General features: G+C 39.8%; 1 protein-coding gene and 6 gene segments (V, D, J or C); 5 read left to right on the forward strand and 2 right to left on the reverse strand.

Moving 5' to 3' along the window:
- Positions 1–4,906: 4,906 nt before the first annotated feature.
- LOC116055658 (pro-opiomelanocortin-like) lies at positions 4,907–10,170 on the forward strand. Its single transcript, XM_035992919.1, has 3 exons — positions 4,907–5,008; positions 7,626–7,746; positions 9,130–10,170. The coding sequence occupies exons 2-3, from the start codon at positions 7,630–7,632 to the stop codon at positions 9,691–9,693; spliced, it is 681 nt and encodes a 226-aa protein (XP_035848812.1). The 5' UTR covers positions 4,907–5,008; positions 7,626–7,629; the 3' UTR covers positions 9,694–10,170.
- A 6,051-nt stretch (positions 10,171–16,221) lies between these two features.
- LOC118493335 lies at positions 16,222–16,772 on the forward strand. The segment is given in 2 exon segments: positions 16,222–16,312; positions 16,420–16,772. Coding segments are annotated over 2 exon segments (414 nt in total).
- Positions 16,773–18,297: 1,525 nt separating this feature from the next.
- LOC116055678 lies at positions 18,298–19,800 on the reverse strand. The segment is given in 2 exon segments: positions 18,298–18,817; positions 19,628–19,800. A coding segment is annotated over 1 exon segment (315 nt).
- A 982-nt stretch (positions 19,801–20,782) lies between these two features.
- LOC118493327 lies at positions 20,783–21,328 on the forward strand. The segment is given in 2 exon segments: positions 20,783–20,871; positions 20,979–21,328. Coding segments are annotated over 2 exon segments (387 nt in total).
- Positions 21,329–23,300: 1,972 nt separating this feature from the next.
- LOC116055672 lies at positions 23,301–24,243 on the forward strand. The segment is given in 2 exon segments: positions 23,301–23,396; positions 23,613–24,243. Coding segments are annotated over 2 exon segments (363 nt in total).
- A 776-nt stretch (positions 24,244–25,019) lies between these two features.
- LOC116055680 lies at positions 25,020–26,192 on the reverse strand. The segment is given in 2 exon segments: positions 25,020–25,357; positions 26,052–26,192. A coding segment is annotated over 1 exon segment (264 nt).
- Positions 26,193–26,787: 595 nt separating this feature from the next.
- Positions 26,788–27,302, forward strand: LOC118493398. The segment is given in 2 exon segments: positions 26,788–26,875; positions 26,983–27,302. Coding segments are annotated over 2 exon segments (372 nt in total).
- Positions 27,303–27,703: the final 401 nt, after the last annotated feature.

Genomic DNA, 27,703 nt, shown 5'->3' on the forward strand with positions numbered 1-27,703 from the left:
TTATTTTTGTTCAGTGTAGACAAAAAAAACCCCAGAAAGTCTGTGAATTTAATTGCAGGAGTTGGTGAATAAAGTGCCTCCAGTTCTGCTGTGACGATAACGTTTGGCTCGTCTGACTCTTGTGTCATCGGGCCATAACCGCTTTGTATTCTTCCCGAACATACAAGAGGAAATGTGTGTCTGTAATGGGTTGAATGGAGGCTCAAGGCTGTCGGAGTGCTCTAATGGGTTTATATTTACCTGCCTGCCTCCACAAGCTGCTCTGTTTGTTCCATTAGAAAAACAGAAAAAAAAACAGACGTAGTCAAGTCTTTGTCGAGAGTATGAAACAGGCTTGAGACCAATAACCGACATTACTTCAGTTCTTCCTCAAGAACAACCTTAAAATATGAAAACAAAAATGAATGTCCTGCAACTAAGTTCTTAATCTGTCTTCATATCTCTTCACATTTTGAGAACAAGGGAAATGTGAATACTTGTGTCAGTTGGTACTGGTATATTGACAGAATAATGTACCTGGAAACAAAGACAAAGAAATGTTTTTTTAGCTTTATTACAGCAGTAACAAAAGGCTCCTGGTGGATCAGCCTGTCCTCACGCAAAACAAAATTTGAAAGAATGATGCAAGCAGCTCATAAGGACGACAATTACGTTTCTTGTTACCCTGGGTTTCCACAGGCAGCTTTTTTCAACTGCGACTCCACTGTATCTGTGATGTCTAGCGGACTCCAAGTGAAATTGTGTCACCATAACATGATGCCGACGGTGTACACGTTTTGCTAACAATTTGTTGTTGGTGTTTATGTATGTTTCTACTTTGCTGCTTTAAAAGTTGTGTTTAGTGTAGTTCAAATAATGTTATGTATTGGTAGCAACCACCTAAATATATATAAAAAATTCAACAGGTATACCAACTGCCTGGGCAACCTTCTGCCAAGCTAGCTGTTAACATCCCTATAGTCACACGACGTATCATAAAGTAGGCTGTAGGAAGATCGCAATCTTTTAATTTGCATGGGATTTTAAGTATAGCCTGTGTGTGTACACAGGAGATTATGTTGGAGGCGTGTTCGCAAGTCTGCCACCTCATTGGCTACCGCTCTGGAAACCCAGCGTTACCTCTTGTGGCTCTACTAATTATCACGAGAGAAAGCAAAGAAGTGAGGTGACAAAGTATAAGAGTGCACGAGCGGTCTTTAAATTGTCTCCTCCTGGTGGACGTTGAATCTGAAATTGAGGGTACCAGAAGTCTAAGAGTCTAAGGTCGCTTTCACACATGAGCTGTTTGGTTCGTTTTAACCGAATCTGGAGCGTTTGGTTGGATAGCCCAGTTCGTTTGGGGCGGTGTGAAAGCTCATACGAGCTCTGGTGCGAGTACCAAACAACCAAACTCTAGCCCGCTTGAAAACGGGGGTCTCGGTTGGCTTCCAAGTGAACTACAGTTTGGCTCATTACAAATGAGAACGCGATCCAACACAAATACAGGAAGTGAACCAAAGACAGTGAATTTACTAGCCTGTAATTTCAACCTTTCACACAATTCACAGACTTATATATGATTTAGGGGTTTTGATAACTTTCAGATCCGTAACCTAATATGACCATACATTGCTGATCGTCTGTGGGACAAGACATCATCATCTCTCTCTCTCTCTCCTTCACTCTTTGTCTGTCAGTCATTGTTCGCCTTCCTTTATAATATTAGAAACACTAAAGCAGAACCAGAAAACCCAAGACGTTTCTGAGACCAGAATGTTGTGTTTGACAAAGTGCAGTGTGAATGCTAACCGAACCAAATTAAAAATGCAGTCCACCAAACTAAAGCGCCCTTAACAAGAGGCCCTGGGTGGACACAAAGCTTTATAAAATGAAGTTCATCCTCATCAACCATTTCCCCGGTGGCCCGTTAAACAAGTCAATCCCCTTCAGCTTCATCATTTGTCACACAGAGGGCTCAGTCAATGGAAAGATGCTGCAGCAGGTGAGTGTGTGTAACTCTAGACTCTGACCCACAGGTTTGAATCCCCTCTTTCCCCCCTGTGACGACATGTCGGTTTGGTGTTAATCTGCCCGATAGGTTGGCTGACATTTAACACTCAGCTGCAGCAAGCTGGTGAATGGAGATTTGCGTGGCGTGTCTTTCTGTTGACTACGTTTTTGCCCTTGTTTTTGTCGTCTTGTTTCTGTCGTTGAGTCTCCAGTTTGACAGCTAATATGAACCTGCTGTGGTCACAAGGTGAAAACAGACTAATATGATAAAACTATTATACATACTAAAGAGACCTTCCGGGAAAAACTGCCACATAAGTTGTTTGTTCAAGCAGCAATTATGACTTATATTTACGTTTATAGTGGCGCTGCCCTCTAGTGGCCGTAGTAATTTTAACGGGAGCAAAAGAAAGTAAGGTGACGAAGTATAAGAGCGCCAAATCAAACAAGCACAGGACTTTCCCCCCGGAGGACAGGGTTCAGGTCCCAATTGTAAATAAAAGTAAATGGCAAGGTTTGTTTTTTACTTTAAACGGAAGAAACTGAGCTACGCGTCAAGTGCAACCTGAAGTGAAGTAAAGTCAGATTTGAACCCCAAACCACGATCTTTTTCTAAACTTAACTAAGTAGTTTTGATTCCTAAAACTAACCAAACTGCGACCGTTTCGCAACGTTAATGTGTTTAAAACTGCGTTCTCTGTTGTTTTTTTTTACTAAGTGTCCACTGTCCTGCTAGCCTGGCTCCGCCCTCCTATGTACTTCCGCTCAATTTTAATTTTCCTTATGTACTCCGTCTGGGTTTGCGGTATATTCTTGGGTTTTCTCCGGCCAAATATTTGGCGGTCCAATCAGCGAGCAGAGGGAGCGGCTGAGAACGATGACGTTGAGGTCGTGACGTGCGCTAGTTTGAGTTATAGTTCCGTAATGGCGGCGGAGAAAGATGTGGAAAAACATTGTGGCAACGCTGCTGAATATCCAGAAGTTAAAGCCCGAGCAAGAACAGTCTTTGCTGAGTTGTGTTGGGGGCCATGATGTTGTGGCCCTCCTCCCCACGGGGTTCGGGAGCAGTTTGATGTTCCAGCTCGCTCCGTTAGTGGTGAAGGCGTTGGCTACGGCTAACGCTAGCGATGCTAAGCCGATAGTTGTCTCCCCTCTTGTTAGCCTGGTCCTTCCAGACAGTACGTAGGAGGGCGGAGCCAGACTACCAGAGTGGCTCTGGGCATAACAAAGTTTTAAACTTCAACAGAGTACCCGCCTTCAAGGAAGTTAACACTTGTCAATGGAGAGTGGCCACACTCTCTGTACAAATGAAATGTACGAGAGTCTGGTAGGACCAGGCTACTGTCCTGCTAGTGTTCAACGAAATGTTTGCTGTCCTGGCTCCTAAATGGTGGAATGAGCTCTCCATTGACACACACACAGGACAGCTGAAAGACTACTCATCTCCCGCCTTATGTTAAAAATCTCTTCCGGCTGCACCTTGGTTAAGAAGCTGATGTTTCTAAAAAATAATAATGATAATAATATTAATTGCAGTAGTTTGTCTTTTTAAAGCTAATGTACTTCTTATATATGATTCTTACTGTTCCGAGTGTGTACCTTCAAGTTGCTTTGGATAAAATTCAATGTAATGTTATGTAATGGCACTGCAAGGCATTGAGCTAAATGCTCACAATGATAAGGCTTGAATATTGATGTTTAGCAGGAATACATTTTACCATGTTCACCATCCACCGTGGAGGTGAGTGCCAGGCAACAGGGAGTGGCCAAGCAAGTACAGGTTTCAGGGTTTAGGGTTTAATGTGCAGTTTGCAGACAGCTGGAAAGCAAGGCACGTCCAGGAGCAAGTGGAGGCTGGGTGGAGATAGGCTGGTATAAATACTGTGACACTAATGAGGTAAATGGAGAACAGGTGAACATGTGGGCGGGGAATGTCAGGTGATGGAGGGTGTGGCTGAATGTGGGAGTCAGGGGGCACGTTCAGCCCCGACAAAACGCAACACGCTTATTGGAACTGAAACAGGGGGGTCGTTGAACACCCTGTTGTGTGTGCAAGCGGACTCCCTTTTCAATATCACAAGTTTACATATAGACGCAGCTGATGGGGTATCACCTCTGGCACACCCACCAAACGAGAGAAAACATACCTCAATGCCTGTTGCACGCCGTTGTACACCGTTTCACATCGCTTCACATCGTTCTGTGGAACGATGCACGCTGTTTGAGATTGAACGTGTCCCAGGTGACTGGGACAGGTGGAAAGGTTATTAAGTAAAGCTTTAATTATATAGCACTTTTCAAACACAGAGTTACAAAGTGCTTCGCAGACACACAATCATGTAAACGGATAAACAAATGAGTAGATTTGAAATTTGAGTGAAAATTGGCCGATAAACTGGTCAACTGCCAAGAATTCAGGGTTTAAGAGGAAGGAATTAAGAGACAGATCAAGTCTGCACGGGATCTGGTGTGCAAGTGGGAATGTGGCAGACAGGAGGGAAAGAGCGGCAGAATGAGAAAGAAAAAAACAACACCAACAACACATTTTCATTGCCTCACAGCCGGCTGGCCTCATTTTTATGAAAAGTGAAGAATTTGCACAAAAATGTACTTTCCTGCAGTAAAAACTAGGGTTTGTGAGAATGTATTTTACAGACATTTTTAGACAGCCAGTTTGTATGTGTGTGTGTGTGTGTGTGTGTGTGTGTGTGTGTGCGTGTGTGCGCATGTACGCATGTACGTGTGTAACGGGATGATATTTCATTGAATGTCCATTTTCATGCAGCTTTGTGTTTACAAGCATGAATGAGAGAATGATGGGGAAATTTCAGGTAAAGACGTCATCATCTGTGTGTGTGTGTGTGTGTGTGTGTGTGTGTGTGTGTGTGTGTCCTTGGCTGACAGGCTATAAAGTCGCCTGGGTCAGTTGGAGGAACAAAAGTGGAGAGGAACAACAGAAAGCTCTGTCCAACGGCCAAACGACAAGAAAACAGCTGAGAGAAAGAGACAAGACAGCGTGGTGAGTTTCTTCATTATCTGTATTATTATTATTATTATTATTATTAATAATTTATTTTTAAACTCCATCTTCTTCATTTAAATTAGGCTATATTACAGATGTGTTTCCTGCGTTCTACTTGTTACTAATAATATTAGTTGATTTCGTACTCATACAAAAAAGGGCATTATAAAAGGCAAACATAAGATAAATAAAAAGCAAGAAAGCAAAGATGGAATGATGAAAATGAAAACATTCAAACAATTAAAACCTTGAGATGAGACACGACAATGTAAGTGTGAATACATGAACTATGAAATAAATAAAAGAAGTAAAGATTTATTGCTAAATAAGTCAAACTTAAATGATAAAAAAAGAAACATATGCAAATAACGTCATCTTCACAAAAGAAGACCCTAAAAGAGCTTTTTCTTGTTTGAAATATTAATATTGTCAACCCAACGTACCGTGCCACATGTTCGCCATCTTTTCTATTCGATTCACTTTTGTATATTTTTGAATATACTTATATCTATTATTATCATTATCTCAAATCTATACGCATCATTTTTTGTTGTTATTAAGTCTATAAAATCTTATAAGCTGTGGGCCTTTGTTTGTTTGAGAAGTGCTTTACAAATAAAGATACATTGTTCTCATGATTATTATTGTATTTGTAGGTCTAATGGTAGAATTTGTAGAATATTTTGGATGATTTATTTCTGCACATTTATAACTTCTAATACCATTTTTTGGGGCTTCGGATTCGTATACACAAATGAAAGCCAAAGAACTCACGTTATTTCTGCAGCAGTGATAAAAATATCTTTCATGTATGTTCATTCATTTGCTATTGAATCATATTACTCTCAAATGCAACTTTACAATGTTCATTGTGCAAATCCCTTCACACAAAATAGAGCAAGCAACAATCACAATAACCTGTGACACATACATTAGATACATAACAGTGATGTGGTGTTGTAAACAGGCACGTGCACTAGAGCTGCAAAGATCAATCGATTAATCGATTAGGTGTCAACTCTTAAATTAATCGCCAACTATTTTGATAATCGATTAGTCAGTTTGAGTAATTTTTTTAAGACAAAAGTCAAAATTCTCTGTTTCCAGCCTCTTAAATGTGAATACTTTCTAGTTTCTTCTCTCCTCTGTGACAGTAAACTGAATATCTTTGAGTTGTGGAACAAAACAAGACATTTGAGGACGTCCTCTTGGGCTTTTGGGAAACACTGATCTGCATTTTTCACCATTTTCCTGACATTTTATAGACCAAACAGCTAGATCTGGGTATCGTTAAAACATTTTGGCTACCTGTACCGATACCAAATGCCTTGACTTCGATACCGGTTCCTGAACAGTCAATACTCATTTTATAGAATCCATTTTAACAGAAAGAAATGTCAACATTACGGTAGAAATCTTTTTTTTATTTTATAGACCAAAAAACTAATCGAATAATCGAGAAAATAATCAACAGTTTAATCGACTATGAAAATAATCGTCAGTCGCAGCCCCTAACGTGCACACATAGACATCAAACGGGGCTTGAGCACCTTCCCTTTTTTCTTCCTTGAGAAAAAGTGCCCTTTTTTTTCTGCTGGGCTTAGACCACAATCTCTTAATTGATCACAACATGAAAAAAGTGTCCAGCATTACACAGGCTCCTCATCTAATAATAGTGTTTTTTTTCGTTATTGGTGCAGTGGGTTTTCCTGTAAAATTAACAAAATTGCAGCAACAGCCTTTTTTTGTAGTTTAGTGTGAAGATTTTTGTTGAGATTTTTCAACAAGATTTTTGGAAGTGTTATTTATTCCAATAACACCAAACAATTCAAATGATGTATTGCCATCGGCAAAATAAACCAAACGATGTCCCTCTCCTTGATGCAGTCACTTATTCTAAATATATACTTGAAACTAGTCACATAGAAAACATGCACACTGTGGCAGAGTCTCCTTTGCTGTTTGCGATTATCCTGTTGAATAATTTGTTTGTGAACTGATTATTTTGTTGTGTATTTATGAAATATGTTGAACAAATGGTAAGGGAACTGAAATAAATTGGTAAGGTATAGTCAGAGTTGTGTTCATATATCTAACATTTTGTTTAAATTTCAAATAAATAATTCTTTATTAACTATTGAGCCCAGGGGCGTATAGCACCAAATGCTGGGCCCTGTAGAAAGGCATTGTCTATGGGCCCCTCCCCGCATCCACAGTCCCTTGCACGTCCCCTGCCAGTGAATACTAAAGAAGACCATGGTCTTTCTCTGAACTGATTATTTTTGTAGGAATCTGTTGAGTATTAAACAATTTCACGATTGTGAGGGAATTAAAATAAATTGGCAAGGTAGTCAGATTTGTGTTAATATATTTAACGTTTTGTTTAAATCTTTTCAAAAATAATGATTTATTAATTATTTGCCCTTCCCTTGAGCCCCTGCCCTCCAAAATGTCTGTGCACGTCCCTGGTTGTACAAGTTGTCAGATGGAGAGATGTTAGGCTCGATGGTGAACAACGCAACTTCCTCACAATTTAGAGCAATCAAACTCAAACAGATCACAGTAATAAAAATCTCTGTTGTATAAGTGTCGCTGTCTCTGATTGGCCCGGCAGGGGAATGTGTCCTGTGTGGCTATTGGTCGCTGTGGCGATGGTGGGCGTGGCCAGAGGAGCTGCCACCCAGTGCTGGGAACTTCCGAGCTGTCAGGAGGTGAACTCTGAGAGCAGCATACTGGTAAAACACGCACACACACACACACACACACACACACACACACACACACACACACACACACACACACACACACACTCTGCTTGCCTGCTTGATCAAATCAAAATATTACGGTTGACAGCAGACAGATGATGCTTTTGAAGTATATTGTTGTTGTTCATGTTTGGCGCCTTAAACCCCTATTTAAAAAAACTTAAAAAATCTTTTTATTTATTTTTCAGCTCCTACTACGTGAGCCTGTCTCTGTGTAACAGAGCTTTTCCTGCGTATCTCTTCGACATGTAACGTTAGACAGCCAGTCAAAGACATTATGAGATCTTGGTAGAAGCATGCTGCATGCTGATTGGCTCACTGACGCTGATATGATTTACTCCTTAAGGTACTCAATACTTTAGACGCAATTCAGTTGGTGCCTAAAAAGTATCAAATTCAGTAGCCAGGCCTAGATATCAGTTTTGGAAAAGCCTCCGATAACGCCTAAAATAGGCTACTGGTATCAGCAAGTACTGGAGTTTATGCACCCATCCAATACATAATTTAGGCCAGAAGAAAATCTACTTAAAAGTAGTTTATTGCTGTTCTTTTACCATTATGACTGACTGTCAAATTGGATAATAAAGAAAGTTCTGTGGCATCATTGTTTGTTTTTGTTCATGTTTCACAAAGAGTTTAACCTTAGCCAGGCCGACAACAATGATAGGAATCATATCACATCCACACAGGGATAGTAGTATGCTTGTGGCCGATAAGCAAGTTCAGGTATTGGAATCGGTATCGGTAAGCAAAAAACTGTATCGGACCATCTCTAGTACTTTATGCAGTGGTGTAGTCTACGTGATAGGCAAGTATACGCAGTATACCCACTAAGAAAGCTCCAGGATTTCCATATACCCACTTAAAAATGCCCAATGACACACAACAACATACTTTCTATTACATTTTTGATATATTTTGCTTTGCCATCTGTGTTTTTCTTTTTCGCATAGGCTAAATAAAGGTATTTCCACCGTAAATTGGTACATACAAGTGTATCCGAATGCAGGAAATGAAGTCTTTGACGCTCAAAATAACCATGGGGAAGGACATCCAGACCCCCCACTATGATTTGCCCCTCCCCCCGCTCCCCCAAAGGAAGATTCTGGTCCATATATATAGGCCAATATATTTATATATAGTACAGTATACCCACTACAATACATTAGACTACACCACTGACTGTATGTACATTTTCCTGATGATACTTACATACTTTTACTTAAGCAACATTTTCAATGCAGGACTTTTTCTTGTAACAGAGTGTTTTTACAGTGTGGTGTTATTACTTTTACTTAAGTAAAGGATCTGAAAACTACTTCCACCTCTGACATCTTCCGTCTCCCCCTGCAGGAGTGTATCCAGCTCTGTCGCTCCGCCCTCACCGCCGAAAGGCCTGTCATCCCGGGTGATGCCCACCTCCAGCCTCCTCCTCCAGACACTGAGTCTCTGCCTCCCCTCTCTCTTTTATCTCCCTCCTCCTCCTTCCTCTCCTCTCCTCAGGCCAAGCGCTCCTACTCCATGGAGCACTTTCGCTGGGGGAAGCCCGTTGGGCGAAAGCGCCGCCCGGTCAAAGTCTTCGCCTCCAACGGCGTGGAAGAAGAGTCCGCCGAGCTGTTCCCCAAAGAGATGAGGAGGCGGGAACTTGCCGACAAGATGACAGCGATGGAGGAGGAGGGAGAGGAGGAGAGGGTGCAGGAGGTGGCGGAAGAGGAGCAGGACCAGCTCCCGGGCGACGTCCACGAGAAGAAAGACGGCACGTACAAGATGAAGCACTTCCGCTGGGGCAGCCCGCCGACCAGCAAGCGCTACGGCGGCTTCATGAAGAGCTGGGACGAGCGCGGCCAGAGGCCGCTGCTCACGCTCTTCAAAAATGTCATCAACAAAGACGGACGGCAGCAGGAGAGCGAGCAGTGAGGGAGGACAGAAGAGAGAGAGGGAGGAGACAGACAGAAGAGGAGCACACGGATTGGCCAACAAGTCCTCCAAACTGAATACAAAGTTGTTTGTTATTGCCTTCAAAGTATGACCCATGTGAGCGTTTTCTGCTCAATGGTGTCTAACCCTAACCCTAACCCTAGCCCCCAATGTCGACTTCAAGGCAGCACTGCGACTGTCGACTTCAAGGCACCTAACCCTAACCTTAACCCTAACCCTAACCCTAACCATTGCCTAATCCTAGTACCTTCCAGGCAGCGCTGCCTGGAAGACGACGTTGGGGGCTTAAAACACCTAACACCGTGTTTTCTGACTCCCCTATCGGCAGGCAACCCTGTCTCCTAGAGATTACATTTATATGTTATGCATCAATTATTGCCGATTAATTATAATTAATCGGCAGATTATTGCCTTAATTGTGTGGAGAAAAAAAATGTCCATCCCTTTTTTTTCCAGAGTCTAAGTTGACGTTGTTCATGGTCTTTTTTTGTTCAACTAACTGTCCGAAACCGAAAGATATCCAGTTTGCAATGATTAAAGCAGTAAATATTCACAACTGAGACTCTATATAGAGTTTGTTTGGATATTTTTGCTTGAATAAATGACAGAAACAAGGATTTGATGGCTGTTGATTAGCATAAAGGTGGATGGTTGGTTTACAAATTGCAGGACTTTGACACCAGAGGGTCTGAGTCCTGGGGTGGATTAGGTTTAGGCAACAGAAAGTACTTTGGTCAAGGTTATAGGAAAAGATCATAGTTTGAGTTGAGTGAGTCTCACGGTCATTTCCCTAAACCCCTACAGGCCCTCTCAACCAGCTTCTTACTACTGTAGGAGTGAAGGGAGGTCCTATGAAAACACACTTTTCTACTTCTCACTAGTTTGAAGTGGACAGGGCTCAATTGGAAAAAAAAGGTGATGTCATGTACTTCTCTGCACCAATCAGAATTAAGCAGTGGAGTGTTAAACTCTATAAGTAACACCTACGCTACAAGTACAAAAAGTTTATATCTCATGAACGGCTCATCCGATTTTTATGGAATTTGGAGGGTACCATCTAGGGTCACTCCTGAGGCCACCCCTACAGTGGGGTACTGATTGGTCAAAGTGGGTGTGGCCTATGGGACCCACATTTGGATTCACCACTTATACTAATGTGAGCAACTTTTAATTTATGTCTTTAACTTTGATTGTTGCTTATTTATGAATATGCTGTAAAGTTATAAAGGCACACTTCAGATTTGGGCTTTGACTGTGTGCTGTGAGCGCCAATAAACATGCTCTAATGCTACGAATTTAGAGTATAAAATTGTCAGTGAAAGTTTTGCAGAAGCACTATCAGCAAAGTTTTCTCATTATGTTGGCATAAAATGTAATCCAGGCATCATTCTGTCACTTTTACAACATATTTGCTGTTATAATAAACTGTATAAAAGTAATTTCTAAGAGACAGGGTTAGAGCAGGGTGACATTGTTTGTCAGTGTCTTCCAGAAACAGTTGTCATGTGAGTGTTTTCTTGCTCTGCCACCTCTAAGGTTGAGGTTTGGCTAGTTTTAGGCAACTACTGTAAAACCAACTACATTTTAAATGTTTACCGTCAGAAGGAAACATTATTTTGAATGACCAATACAAAGCTCCATTCTTCTGCCTGTCTGAACTACCTGAACTGAGAGAATAAGACATAGAAAGATATACAGAGAGAGTAAAGACTTTTTTTTTCATATTGATTCATGTAAATAACTGTAAATGACAAGAAAACAAAGTTATTTGCAAACAAAAGACACGAATGTTGGTTCTTTTTACTATCTATCTATCTATCTATCTATCTATCTACACTGCAAACCTTTGATGTAAATTCACAGCTAGAATCTCACAGTATCTTACTGTTTTAATGGTATACAGGATCCTACTGTAAATGGCAATGCATTCTGGGAGAAAACAATATTACAGCATTATCTGCGAATGTTACAGATTACAGGTATTTACTGTTAATACCAATGCATCTTGGGAAAATAAAGGAAAAAGCGGGAATTACACTGCAGCCAGTATATTACTGTAAATTCAAATAGTACAGTAAGAAACTGTAAAATACAAAAAAACCCAGTAACGGTTCTTTAAAAACAGTATGCTTACTGTAAATAAACAGTAGTTTACTGGCCAAGCTGCTGCCAGTTTATAAAAAGTTGTACAGTCTATCTATCTATCTATCTATCTATCTATCTATCTATCTATCTATAATCACTGAGTCTCTTTCTGCTCTGTACTCTGGATAACAACGGGAGGAAAAAGCCTACATTAGTGACTCTAAAACTGGAAATGTGTGCTACTATAACTATTCCACAAGAGAGCAGCACTGTTACATCTGTAAAGACACTACACAGAGAGACATCCAAAAGCTGACCATTGTTTTAGTTCTAAGTCTGTCATAAGTGTGTGAGAAAAAGTCTTTGTGGAATTTAAAAAATATTTTTGGGGCTCATTTTGGCCTTTATTTTATAGGACAGCTGAAGACTGGAAAGGGGGGGCGGTGTGTGTGACATTCACATACACATGCGCATGTGGTAAGGGGTTAAGCCAGGGGTGTCAAACTCAGCTTCACTATGGGCCACCATTGAACATGAGAATCACATCAGGGGTTTATTGACATGCTTTTATTGAGAAAAGTCAAATATCTTTGACTGTATTATACTGCATGTCGCTTTTTTGTGACGTTTGTTGCATTTTTCATCATTTTTGTTGCTTTCTCCAACGCTTTTTGTCGACTTCTGTCGCATATTTGTTGATATTAAAGCCCTACGAGCGTCAGCAAAAAAGTTCCTTCTGTCATAGAGCTTAGCAAACCAAGCAAAACAATGACTACATTTTAAAAGCAGGCTACCACACGGCCGACTCACAGCCGCCTGCTCCACAGCCTGAATATGAAAACTCTCTCCTTCTGGGCGAATTTCTGAGCCCTAAAGTTGGAAGATCTGCCAAATTCTGCTTTGAGTCGCGCGTAATTGCAGTTAAAAAAAAAAAAGTTTCCCATCCATTTTGTTTAGCGCACAACTAGATTAAATTTATTGTGAACCTAAATTAATATGCGGGCCACATTAAAACCTGCGAGGGGCCGAGTTTGGCCCGCGGGCCTTGAGTTTGACACGTGGGTTGAGCCAAGGGCCCTTGGGGACTAATAAAGTTATCTGAATCTGAATCTGAATACCTATAGTAAGTGTATCTTCAATGTGTAAATCACATTTTTTCTTTTTCACAAATAGGCCAATTCAGCTTTGCTATTAATACGTTGAATTCATATTGATGTATATTTTCAGACATTTTAATTCTTAAAAAAAAGAAACTTTCAAAAACATGTTTTTTGACATAATTTGGTGCCCCCCCGACCCCCTGTAGTAACTCTGAGGACCTCCTAGGGGTCACGGACCCCCTGTTGAAGATCTCTACCGTTGAACTTTCTTTTAATATCCAATTTGACAGTGAGTGATAACAGAAAAATAACACAAATAAACTACTTTAAAGTACAAGTAAACATTGCGTGGTATTCAGTGGTGTAGTCTACATGATACGCAGTATACCCACTAAGAAAGCGCCAGGATTTCCATATACCCATTTAAAAATGCCCAATGACACGCAACAACATACTTTCCATTATAATTTTGATATATTTTGAATCATCATCTGTGGTTTTCTTCTTCACATAGGCTAAATAAAAGGAATTTCCACTGTAAATTGGTGCATAAAAGTGTATCCGAATACAGGAAATGAAGTTGTTGATGCTCAGAACAAAAGGTAGATTCTGGCCAATATATATATATATATATATATATATATATATATATATATATATATATATATATATATATATGTATATACACAGGGGTTAAACTTGGATTTCTTATTTGGGGGGGGGCTCTCCCTAGGGGGGTCCGTGGGTATGACCCCCCGGGGTTGAAAAATAAACCATTAAATGGCACTTTCTGGAGAGTTTTGTGCAAAGAAATGGAGAAATCGAGTCTTACATGATATGCATTGTTGAAGTATCAACAGGTATTAGGTCATTTAGCATTTACATTACTGTTATATATATATATATATATATATATATATATATATATATATATATATATATATATATATATATATATATATATATCAAGTACAGTATACCCACTACAATACATTAGACTACACCATTGGTGGTATTGGATCGGTGCATAAACTCCAGTACTCTCCGATACAAGCATCTTAGGCGGTATACATCTCTAGTTTATTGTTTTGACATACGGAGAATATCTGCATTTCTATAAGCAACGCAAAATGAACTTTCAAATTGTGATGACTCTGAGAAAAGGAGAAGTTGCAGAGTGCAGACTGAGATCAGGATCAGAGTGAAAGCAGTGAGTCAGGTCAGGACTGGAGACCACTCAGTGTCAGATTGGATGAAACTGGTTTTTAAACGTTTCACTTCCCTCTCTCGGCTCAGTGACCATGGCAACAGATGTGCATCACTGCTAAACCATGACAACAGACAGGTTTCAGTACTAAAGATAAAGATATATAAAAATTGCATTTTGTCACTGTGATGGGTTAATGTTTAATCCGCAACATTACAAGTGATCCATTTTTTTTTTTTTTTTTTTTTTACATTTTAGGAAAAATGTCAGGTTTGTTTTTACAGTAGTCCTTTCTTAGGCTACTGAGACAAACCTACAACAAACTGACTTTCTTCACTTGCAAAATTATCTTTTAACCCTCCTGTTGTCCTCGGGTCAAATTTTACCCATTTTCAAAAAGTTTCTATATCAGAAATTTGGGTTTCCTTCAACCAAATTGTCAAAATAAGTAGCAGCACGTATCTCGGCCTGTCTGACTGACATCTCTTCTTGGATGTCTACACACCATCTGAAACTCAACCTCGACAAGACTGAGCTCCTTTTCCTTCCAGGGAAGGGCTCTCCTACCCATAACCTGACTATAACAATTGACAACTCTGTGGTAGCCCCCACCCAGACTGCTAGAAACCTGGGTGTGACACTAAATGACCAACTCTCCTTCACTGCCAACATTGCTGCAACCACCCGATCGTGTAAATACAGTGAGGAAAATAAGTATTTGAACACCCTGCTATTTTGCAAGTTCTCCCACTTAGAAATCATGGAGGGGTCTGAAATTGTCATCGTAGGTGCATGTCCACTGTGAGAGACATAATCTAAAAAAAAAAAATCCAGAAATCACAATGTATTTATTTGTATGATACAGCTGCAAATAAGTATTTGAACACCTGTCTATCAGCTAGAATTCTGACCCTCAAAGACCTGTTAGTCTGCCTTTAAAATGTCCACCTCCACTCCATTTATTATCCTAAATTAGATGCACCTGTTTGAGGTCGTTAGCTGCATAAAGACACCTGTCCACCCCATGCAATCAGTAAGAATCCAACTACTAACATGGCCAAGACCGAAGAGCTGTCCAAAGACACTAGAGACAAAATTGTACACCTCCACAAGGCTGGAAAGGGCTACGGGGAAATTGCCAAGCAGCTTGGTGAAAAAAGGTCCACTGTTGGAGCAATCATTAGAAAATGGAAGAAGCTAAACATGACTGTCAATCTCCCTCGGACTGGGGCTCCATGCAAGATCTCACCTCGTGGGGTCTCAATGATCCTAAGAACTTGCATTGTTGCAACTAAATTGTAAGTCGCTTTGGATAAAAGCGTCAGCTAAATGACATGATATGTAATGTAAAAAAATAATAACATGGATGGTTCCATACAACCATTACTCTTCACAAGTTAAATAAGTGATCAGTTCACTATTTTCATTGAATTTGGGTGTTTTATTTAATTTTATAGTATTTGAAGAAATTTTTTTTTTATTAAAGAACACTGAAAAAAGTGACAGAAAAGTAGGGAAAAAAAACAAGAAAAACGTCCAAAAAAAAACGAAGAAAAAAATCGACAGACATTGGAAAAAGTGAAAAAAAACTTTGGGAAAAGTGAGAAAACGTCAAAAAGTGACAAAATGTCGGAGAAAGCTTCAAAAACTTGGACAAAACAACAACAAAAATGTCCCAAAAAATCGACAAAGAACTTTGGGAAAAGTCACAAAAGTGTCTGGAGGTTTTAAATTAAAATTTTGACCCAGAAAAAGTTGAAAAAAAAATAAGGTTCCATGGGGACACAACCCTCGCGAAACGACTTCTTTCTCTATCAGAATTTGATCCCTACTGTCTGATAACATTTAAAAAAATCTAGGAAGAGATTTTACAAAAAGTTTACATTTTTTAATCCCCATTCAAGTTAGCGAGGCGCCAAACTGGAAGTGACCAGCTGGGCACCTGACCTTTCACAGTTGGAAACGTAAATACAATTACTATTAACAAGTCCCTGTTGGAGTCAGTCAGAGCATTTCCATAGAGAGCCACTTTGCATCAGCAGCACCATGCTCCAGTGCTCTGGGAGAGTTTATAGTCCTGAGAGTTGAACACTGGATGACTGACAGCTGTCCTTCATGACAACAGAAGACACAGAAATCCTCCTCATCAAAAACATGACTTTGATCTCCGTCCTCATCTGGACTCTCCTCTGCTGCTGCTTCACAGGTAAAGTCCAGAGAATCAAACTCCTCTCCTCTATCAACATCCATCCCTCTGAAATGAAGACGACTAAACCGTGACGCTGCTTTATGTTTTTGTCTCTGTATCCTCAGAGTCCAGAGGCCAGGTCACAGTGACTCAGCCTGGAGCAGTGAGCTCTGCTCTGGGAGGCTCCGTCTCCATCAGCTGTAGGATCAGTCAGAATGTTTATTTTTCTAGCCCAAACCACTATTTAGCCTGGTACCAACAGAGAGATGGAGAAACTCCTAAACTGCTCATTTACTATGCTAGCACTCGACAATCAGGGATTCCAGATCGTTTTACAGGCAGTGGATCAAACTCTGACTTCACTCTGACCATCAGTGGAGTCCAGACTGAAGATGCAGCAGTTTACTACTGTCAGAGTTATCACAGTGGGCCTGTGTTCACACAGTGAAAAAGCGTCGTACAAAAACCTCCCTCAGTCAGACTGAACAGAAACTGAACTGACTGCTGCAGCTGGAAGCTACTGCAGAGACTGATACACTTCACTGAGGACACACACACACACACACACACACACACACACACACACACACACACACACACACACACACACAGTTATGACCTGATTCAAGTGGCCACAACAAAAGGGACACACACCATCATCAAGGTTTTACAAAATGTTTATTTCAAAATATTAAACTAAATTAAAGGGTTAACTTTAACTAATATATGGGCTGTGGATATTAGTAAAGTCAGTTTGTGTGATGTTCATGAGTGCTAAATATGTGTGTTGTAAAGGTTGATAGGAGCAGAGTAGAGAACTAAAGCAGACGGGAGAGGAGCAAAGCTGCAGCAGAGTGGAGAGTCAGCCAGAGAGAGGGCTGCACTGCATCCAGACTTAAATAACCTCCTGCTACTGGGAACATCCTCAGCTGTTCCCAGTTGCTCTAACCATCACCTGCAGAGAGAGCACAGACAGCTGAATCACACAGCTAACTCAAGATGACACCATCCATTCATATCACATTATAATCTCATCTTCTTATCTGATTCATGCCTAAATCAATTTTAGTTTATTTCAGATACACAGGTCCATATCTCTCTAAAATATATAAAACACAACAACACAAATAAGACAAAAAGTTTAAACATTGAAGTTCATGAGGTTAAAGTAATTAAAACAGACATTTGTTTCAATGTTGCCAAAATATGAAGTGTACCTTGTGTCACATTTTGTAGGGTCAGTTAAAGCAATTCTAATTAATTCTTTTGAGTCAGTTAGGCCACACATTATATATATATATATATATATATATATATATATATATATATATATATATATATATATATATATATGAAACAGTCTAGAGAAGCCAACTTGGAAATACCTAATAATATTAAGAAATCTTATAACTGCATATATTTGAAGTATATGCAAAACACATTTTCTATTAAATGCAACTCAAGTAATGTGATATTTTGGGATCACATTTCGGATATTAATATTTTGATGATATAATATGCTGACGATATCCTAATTTATCATTCAATTGCAATTATTTCTTCTCAGGCTTTGTAGTTTACACAGATTCATTATACTCTGTGTATACTTCTAGAAACAATTCAACATGAGAGTTTACACATAATGGATGAGATACATAGTATATCTGATCTTCCTAAAATATCAACATAATCAGCTTTGTGACAAAAAGAAATGTACAAATACTCTAATGAAGCAGTTTCTGCTGTCACAAAAGGTTTAAAGAATCTAGAATAAATTATGATATTACTTCAATCTTTCCTGGGTGACTTTCATGATTATCTGATAACTTTTTATTTTAAAAATGAGGTATACTAACAATGACATTATATTAACTTATAATTTCTCTCTCAAGACATATCCAGGACATTTTAAAATCTTAAAACTGAGTTAAATCTTTCTAGACTTATGGAACTATGAAGACATCAACATTGGTTTCTTTTAAAATAACAGACATGGATACAACTGATTTGATGAAAGGTTCTTTATTGTGTTGAAATAATAAAATATTTAAAAGGCAACAAAACTTTATCAATGAAACATGTAATTAGACATAGAGGGAAAGAACGAGATAGAAAGGTAAAGAGTAGCAGAGAGCAGACTGAGATCAGTATCAGAGTGAAACCAGTAGCAGAGTCCCAGTGAGTCAGGTCAGGGCTGGGAACACTGGTCTCTCCTCAGTGTCTCTGAGAGTGGAGTCTGGCAGCCCTGGGTGGCCTCACAGGTCACAGAGCCCACCTTCTCCCACTGGTCTGCAGGGAGCCTCAGGGTGCTGCTCCAGCTGTATTTGCCGTCCTTCCCCAGCACCCCGGGGCTCCTGCTCTCCTCCCAGCTGCTGCTGCTGCTGCTGCTGCTGCCGTCCACCTTCCAGGCCAGACTCCAGTCTGAGGGGAAGCCCTTGTTGGCCAGGCACATGAGCGTGGCCTTCCCCTTCAGCAGCTCCTCACTGGAGGGGGGCAGCACCATCAGGGTGGGACGGACATCACCTAGGAGACACCAATCAGCTTAGAGGACAGGGACCACACAGCTGTCAATCAACCAGCAGCCACTTGGACATCTTTACTGTGTGAGAGTTGGTTTTCTCCTTTAAGGAGTTTCTGTCAGATGGTTTTTCTGCTCCACCAGTCACTCACTCACACATTGTTTCACTTCCCTTTAAGAAGCCTCTCATGTAAATCAGCACAGAGAGAATCATCTACACAATGAGCTGATATATATCAAACTATACACTGGAAATAAAATGTCAACTTTTGGACAAATCTTTAAACCTCCAAATCAAGATCATCACCAACCTAACTATACATGACTTTAAAGTATTTAGTGGAATAGAAACAAATCCAGAAAATGAGCTGACAACATCAAATGTTCTTCATGTGATTTTGATCATCATTACCAAACTGTTCAAATAGTTTTCAAACTTTGAAACAATACATGACACAGTAAAGAGATGTTGCACATTTTCAAATACCGATCTTTATCTTTGCTCTGTTCAGTTGTTTGAATATCTGAATCTTCATTTGCTTTAAACAGTTATCATTGATGTGGAAAATTAAAAATTAATCTTGTAGAACAGTTTTTCAGTTTTATCTTTTCCACACTTCAAGTCATTTAAATTTCAGTTTGACAGAAATGTGTAAAGAAATGTTTAGTGAAGCTGCTCTGAGTTAGTCTCCACGATAAAGGAGGAGAAATAAAAACGTGAATACATATATATTTTATCTACTGTAAACAGATTTTAAAAAACATTATTTTCCAATTTTTAAAATATAGTTTTTAGTATTTGTGCAGAAACTTACTTCCAACATTCAGTCTGGTTCCTCCACCGAACGTGTACCACAGTGATACAAAGTCATTGAGCCGCCGTACAAAAACCTCTCACTGTAGAGAGACACGGCTCTCTGACTTTGTCAGACTGAACTAAACCTACAAGCCCTCAAGATGCTACTTTACCATTAAAGTTGGAAATAATGATTCATCCTCTGACTCAATATTTCATTTTCTTACAATGAACTTTTGAATTTGCTATTCCAACAGCAAACCTTTGTCTCTTAGTGCAAAATATTTCTGTAAAATAAATTATGGATTAATATTTCACAAATCTGGAAAGGTAAGAGTGCAGAAAGTAAAGGAAGAAAAATAGCTCCTGAAATGAAAAGGTTTTTAAAAGTTTGACTTACTTCCAACATTCAGTCTGGTTCCTCCACCAAAAGTCAACCACAGTGATACAAAGTCATTGAGCCGCCGTACAAAAACCTCTCACTGTAGAGAGACACGGCTCTCTGACTTTGACACAAACAAACTCACCAAAATGAGGCTGTTTGTAAAATCTTGTCAGATAAAAAGAAAACTGACAATAACACAGTGCTGCAGATTTCCAGAATGCATGTTTTAATATATGTTAAATGTATATAATTTCTTCTCTTCTTCTAAATAAGACAGAAGACATTAGAGTAGATTGACTTTATTGTCCACCTCAGTGGAAATTTGTCTTTGGCTTCTCCCAAAGTACAGCAAAGGTAAATACAATGCACATAACACAGCACACCATTAAAAACATACAGAATATACAGAATACAATATACAATAGTGTAAATGGGCAGGTAGCAGCAGATAAGTTCTATAAATAATACAGGAAAGCAAATCTTATAAAACAACAAGTGTTCCCTGATGGAGTCATTCTGTGTTCAATGACTGTATGGAATAGGGAATAAAATACTTCTTGTAAATGTTCCAGTTTTCCTTGGGACCCTAAATCTAACATTTACTATACTCTGATAAAGTGATTGATCCATTGATGAACAGCATCATCAGAGTAATCCAAGTCCCTGTTGGAGTCAGTCAGAGCATTTCCATAGAGAGCCACTTTGCATCAGCAGCACCATGCTCCAGTGCTCTGGGAGAGTTTATAGTCCTGAGAGTTGAACACTGGATGACTGACAGCTGTCCTTCATGACAACAGAAGACACAGAAATCCTCCTCATCAAAAACATGACTTTGATCTCCGTCCTCATCTGGACTCTCCTCTGCTGCTGCTTCACAGGTAAAGTCCAGAGAATCAAACTCCTCTCCTCTATCAACATCCGTCCCTCTGAAATGAAGACGACTAAACCGTGACGCTGCTTTATGTTTTTGTCTCTGTATCCTCAGAGTCCAGAGGCCAGGTCACAGTGACTCAGCCTGGAGCAGTGAGCTCTGCTCTGGGAGGCTCCGTCTCCATCAGCTGTAGGACCAGTCAGGATGTTTATGTTTGGAGCAGCAGCTACAAATGTTTAGCCTGGTACCAACAGAGAGATGGAGAAACTCCTAAACTGCTCATTCACGGTGCTAGCACTCGACAATCAGGGATTCCAGCTCGTTTTACAGGCAGTGGATCAAACTCTGACTTCACTCTGACCATCAGTGGAGTCCAGACTGAAGATGCAGCAGTTTACTACTGTCAGAGTTATCACTATCCCAACAGTCAGTGGTTGTTCACACAGTGAAAAAGCATCGTACAAAAACCTCCCTCAGTCAGACTGAACAGAAACTGAACTGACTGCTGCAGCTGGAAGCTACTGCAGAGACTGATACACTTCACTGAGGACACACACACACACACACACACACACACACACACACACACACACACACACACTTATGGCCTGTAGTGGCCACAACAAAAGAGAGACACATTATGATCAAGTTTTACAAAACGTTTTTATTAAACAAATTAAACCAAATTAAAGGTTAATTTAAGTAATTAAAGTATGGTTGGTGGATATCAGTAAAGTCAGTGGAAAATGTGTGCACGTGGGCAGAGAACAGAACTAAAGCAGACGGGAGAGGAGCTGTGGTATCTTTAATAGTGATGGTGTGATGATGTGTTGGAGAGGAAATCCGCTTGGCACTGTTCTTGATTATAAAAGTTTTATTACATCAAGTTTTCAGCATCAATTACAAGCCCTGCAGAAGCTCGGAGAGTTACGAAGCCCAAAGTATACTCTGAAGTTCTGCTGTTGAGACACAGTATATATCCTATGGTTTGTGTAACATAAGACGTGGTGATGTGGGGGCAGGGGGCAACCAATCGGTAGCCTCCACATGGAATAGCTCCAGCAAAGTGCATGTATTCCGTTACTCCAACACTGGTTACAAGTCTACTTATGCCCTGTCTTTTGTTGTCATCTGTGCTGTCCCTTGTCTGTTTGAAATGCTCTACTTTAAGTAGTAATTGCACTTTATGTATAGTACATCGTGTGTGTACTAAATGTAGCCTGTCTCGTATATTGTTTTTATATAATGTTGTTTTTATAAAATGTCGTTTTTATATATTTTAAACGTGTAACACCATTTAAGCCACGGTGAAACGTTGTATCGTTTCACTACAGTGTATATGGTTGAAATGACAATAAAACCCACTTGACTTGACTTGACTTGACTTGACTGCCCTCTGTAACCGGTAGGCGTGGCTTGGGAGTGGCCTTGTAGGGAAGTGAATTAAGTGCATTCTGGGAGTTGTTGCCTTTCATCCACATGAGCCAAAAATATATTTTCTGGTTTTTCTCGGTCTAGAAGGTACCAACTTCTAAAATGATCTCACATTTCTACCTCATAAATGATGATCTTTCCAGCAGTGAAATATCCCTTTAAAAACCTCCTGCAACTGGGAACATCCTCAGCTGTTCCCAGTTGCTCTAACCATCACCTGCAGAGAGAGCACAGACAGCTGAATCACACAGCTAACTCAAGATGACACCATCCATTCATATCACATTACAATCTCATGTTCATTCTTGACTTTGGAAACAGCAAAACAATCTCTTCACAACGTCCATCCAGTAGCTGTTGTTGAGCTTTTAATCATATCATCATACTTTTCCTCAGCAGATGTTATTAAAATGTGGATTTTCAAATTCCCATTCCTCTCAGCATTTGTGAGACTTCTTGTCCACGTTGGCTTAGAAGTTAAAATATTCCATGAGAACTGGGTGAACTCCGTCTGCTGAGGAAGATCATGTAATTGGATCCAAAGATCTGAGACAAGACAAGACGAAGAGTAAAAATGCTGAGACGAGACCAAAACCTTCAAAGAGTGGTCTTGAGACCAAGACTGATATTGAGAACTACAACACTGGACTCAGCCTTCTATAAAGACTCATCACTGCTTTACTTGGTGAAATCTTCACATTACAAACACCCAAACTTGTCCATCCTGCATTAATATTAATATTACTAATCATTATCAAAAAAACACCATATTACCAAACTGGAAAAACAGAACAAAACTGTCTACAAGTCCCTGGATCAGTTTACTACCAGACTTTTCAATATCCTCTCCATGTGAATATGTAAATATGTAGGTCCATGCTCTCAGCACTGAGGGGGAAACAGCATGACATGTTGAGGACAGCTACAGTTCACTGACTCTGTGTGTTTGCATATGTGTCCTGCCTCTCTGCTCCCAGCCGTTAAGAGGCCAGTGTTGATCAGTGACTGTCCAGGACTTTCAGAGACACTGACACGCCGGCAGCATGATGATGATGTCACTTATTCTACTGCTGGCCACCCTGGGGCTCCTTGTTCAGGGTGAGACTATCTTCTGAAAACTTTGCTTCAGGATGCAACCAGGTTCACCTCAATGATGTTCTGCTATGATGGAGAAACACTGGAACAAGCAGCATTTACCTTCTTCCATCTCTTCTCCATGTTAAAGAAATGAGACTCTTCTGTTTGGATGTTGATCATCTTTCTCCAAGCTGGATTTGTCTCAATAACCCTTCTGCTCATTTTCATGTTTTCCAGGTTCATCAGGAGAAATCATCCTGACTCAGTCTCCTGGATCTCAGTCTGTTGCTCCAGGACAGTCTGTCTCTATCAGATGTAAAGCCAGTTCAAGTGTTACTGATGACTTACAGTGGTACCTTCAGAAACCTGGAGAATCTCCCAAACTCTTGATTTATAATGCTCAATCCCGTCAGTCTGGAGTTTCAGACCGTTTCAGTGGAACTCAGTCTGGAACTGACTTCACTCTGACCATCAGTGGAGTTCAGACTGAAGATGCAGGAGATTATTATTGTCAGCAGGATTACAGCCGCCCGTTCACACAGTGATACAACGTCGTACAAAAACCTCCTCAGCTGGAGAGGAACTGATCTGAATGAACAGCTGCAGAAACCTACATAAACAGAGACACTTTAGAAGTTTGACTGATACTGAAGTCTATATAACAGAATAATGTCAGGAAATACTGCTCATACTATAGTAAGATATAATAGTAATCTTGTTGAAAAAGTGTAGTTAACAGTGTATTTAAAATCAGATCAAACTACATCTGAAAAGTAGATAAGTTAAAAAAGCCAACGCCAGTTTGTTTAGCTGTGAAATCAAATACGTATTTCCATTTTAGTGTTTAAGTAAATTTTAACATTCAAATTTGAAATTTATGTAATTTATTTTCCAACACACCTTCAGACATGAAATGTTTTTAATGAACTTATGTTGATAGTGAAATGCACATGTAAGGTGATAATTTGAGATCACACAGCTGATAATATTATTTTCAATGATATAATATGCTGATGATATCCTACTTTATAATTCAAGTGCAATTATTTCTTCTCAGGCTCTGCAGTTTACCCAGATTCATGATACACATCTAAAATCAATTCAACATATTAAACACTTCATTTATGAGATACATAGTATATCTGAATTTCCTTAAAATATTGAAATAATCAGCTTTCCTACAAAAGAAATTTAAAATTACTCCAATGAAGCAGTTTCTAAAGTCACATCAGCTTTAAAGAATTTGGAATAAATTATGGATTTACTTCTATCTTGTTTGGGTCACATTAATGATTATCTGATTAGTGTTTTCAAAATATATTAAACATGCTATTATATTACCTTATGTATTTATTTTTTTGGTGAAATTTCCAGGAAGTTTTACATTAAACTCAGTTGAGTTTAACATTTCTAGATGTATGGGACTATTACGTTATTTGTTTATTTTACAATAACAGACATGAAAACAACTGATTTGATGAAAAGTACTTTATTGTGTTAAAATAATCAAAATTAAAACATGCAACACACGTTATGAATGAAAAATGTAATTAGACAGTGAGTGAGGGAAAGAGATAAACAGAGAGAGAGTTACAGACTGAGATCAGTATCAGAGTGAAACCAGTAGCAGAGTCCCAGTGAGTCAGGTCAGGACTGGGAACACTGGTCTCTCCTCAGTGTCTCTGAGAGTGGAGTCTGGGAGCCCTGGGTGGCCTCACAGGTCACAGAGCCCACCTTCTCCCACTGGTCTGCAGGGAGCCTCAGGGTGCTGCTCCAGCTGTATTTGCCGTCCTTCTCCAGCACCCCGGGGCTCCTGCTCTCCTCCCAGCTGCTGCTGCTGCTGCTGCTGCTGCCGTCCACCTTCCAGGCCAGACTCCAGTCTGAGGGGAAGCCCTTGTTGGCCAGGCACATGAGCGTGGCCTTCCCCTTCAGCAGCTCCTCACTGGAGGGGGGCAGCACCGTCAGGGTGGGACGGACATCACCTAGGAGACACCAATCAGATTAGAGGACAGGGACCACACAGCTGTCAATCAACCAGCAGCCACTTGGACACCTTTACTGTGTGAGAGTTGGTTTTCTCCTTTAAGGAGTTTCTGTCAGATGGTTTTTCTGCTCCACCAGTCACTCACTCACACATTGTTTCACTTCCCTTTAAGAAGCCTCTCATGTAAATCAGCACAGAGAGAATCATCTACACAATGAGCTGATATATATCAAACTATACACTGGAAATAAAATGTCAAATATTTCACAAATTCTAAAACCTTAACCATACATTACTTTACAGTATTTAGTGGAAACAAACAAATACAAATAATCATCTGACAACAATGAAAAGTTCTTCATGTAGATTTCAGTCATTATTTAGCAAACTGTTCAAAAGATTTCAAACAAAATTTGCAACAATATAGGACATTATATTCATAGTGTAACATTAAAGACTAACCTTAACAAACATTTTAAGTAGAATATAAGTTTTGTGTTCATCATCAAGTTATTTAAATTGACAGAAATGTTTAGTGAAGCTGCTCTGAGTTAGTCTCCATGATAAAGGAGGATGAATAAAAACATGAATACATTTCATCAATAAAACAACATATGTATCTGCCCATCCAAAAATGTAATTTAAAACATTACTTCACAATAATGTATTAATTATTTTGTGCAGGAACTTACTTCCAACATTCAGTCTGGTTCCTCCACCAAAAGTCCACCACAGTGATACAAAGTCATTGAGCCGCCGTACAAAAACCTCTCACTGTAGAGAGACACGGCTCTCTGACTTTGACACAAACAAACTCACCAAAATGAGGCTGTTTGTAAAATCTTGTCAGATAAAAAGAAAACTGACAATAACACAGTGCTGCAGATTTCCAGAATAAAAGCTTTTTTATTCTTATTGATTTCTAATTAAGTGTATATTGTCTGTTTATATCATCTATTTTCAATTACACAAGAAATTAGATTAATTTTGTTGTTCACCTCAGTGGAAATTTGTCTTTGTCTTTTCCCAGAATACAGCAAATGTTCATACAATACACATAACACAGCACATCATTAAAAACATACAGAATATGCAAAATACAATATAAAATAGTACAAATGGGAAGGTGGCAGTGTTCCCTGATGCAGTCATTCTGTGTTCAATGTCTGAATGGAATAGGGAATAAAATATTTCTTGTAAATGTTCCAGCAGGTCCATGGCACCCTAAATCTAACATTTACTATACTCTGATAAAGTGATTGATCCATTGATGAACAGCATCATCAGAGTAATCCAAGTCCCTGTTGGAGTCAGTCAGAGCATTTCCATAGAGAGCCACTTTGCATCAGCAGCACCATGCTCCAGTGCTCTGGGAGAGTTTATAGTCCTGAGAGTTGAACACTGGATGACTGACAGCTGTCTTTCATGACAACAGAAGACACAGAAATCCTCCTCATCAAAAACATGACTTTGATCTCCGTCCTCATCTGGACTCTCCTCTGCTGCTGCTTCACAGGTAAAGTCCAGAGAATCAAACTCCTCTCCTCTATCAACATCCGTCCCTCTGAAATGAAGACGACTAAACCGTGACGCTGCTTTATGTTTTTGTCTCTGTATCCTCAGAGTCCAGAGGCCAGGTCACAGTGACTCAGCCTGGAGCAGTGAGCTCTGCTCTGGGAGGCTCCGTCTCCATCAGCTGTAGGATCAGTCAGAGTATTTATTCTAACTGGTTAGCCTGGTACCAACAGAGAGATGGAGAAACTCCTAAACTGCTCATTTATAGTATTAGCACTCGACAATCAGGGATTGCAGATCGTTTTACAGGCAGTGGATCAAACTCTGACTTCACTCTGACCATCAGTGGAGTCCAGACTGAAGATGCAGCAGTTTACTACTGTCAGAGTGGTCACTATCCCAACAGCCAGTATGTGTTCACACAGTGAAAAAGCGTCGTACAAAAACCTCCCTCAGTCAGACTGAACAGAAACTGAACTGACTGCTGCAGCTGGAAGCTACTGCAGAGACTGATACACTTCACTGAGGACACACACACACACACACACACACACACACACTTGTTTGATAATAAAGACTACAGAGTTCTCTTTCTGTGTTGATAATCAGAAGTTAAATTCACATCACTACAGTTGTATTTCCAAAGATTGAGTAGACAATAGTAACAGTGGAGATCTTGTACCTCCATGATTTATTTCATTGTAAATTGAACTCCTGGTTTCTTCCATCAAGAAATGCATCATCTGGTCATCTCAGACTTCTCATCTCAGAGTCACACGTCATCAAATCAGCAGCAGCTTTTCTTGCTCCACTCACTCCTCTTTTACAT

Source organism: Sander lucioperca, chromosome 16 (genome assembly GCF_008315115.2).
Source record: "Sander lucioperca isolate FBNREF2018 chromosome 16, SLUC_FBN_1.2, whole genome shotgun sequence".
Classification (NCBI taxonomy): Eukaryota; Metazoa; Chordata; class Actinopteri; order Perciformes; family Percidae; genus Sander; species Sander lucioperca.

What these genes read in the sequence shown, in the direction of transcription:
- LOC116055658 (XM_035992919.1), top strand. Translation starts at nt 7,630, where the DNA reads ATGTGTCCTGTGTGGCTATTGGTCGCTGTGGCGATGGTGGGCGTGGCC. An exon ending in ACTCTGAGAGCAGCATACTG is followed by an intron (nt 7,747 to 9,129) that starts GTAAAACACGCA and finishes CTCCCCCTGCAG; the next exon opens with GAGTGTATCCAGCTCTGTCG.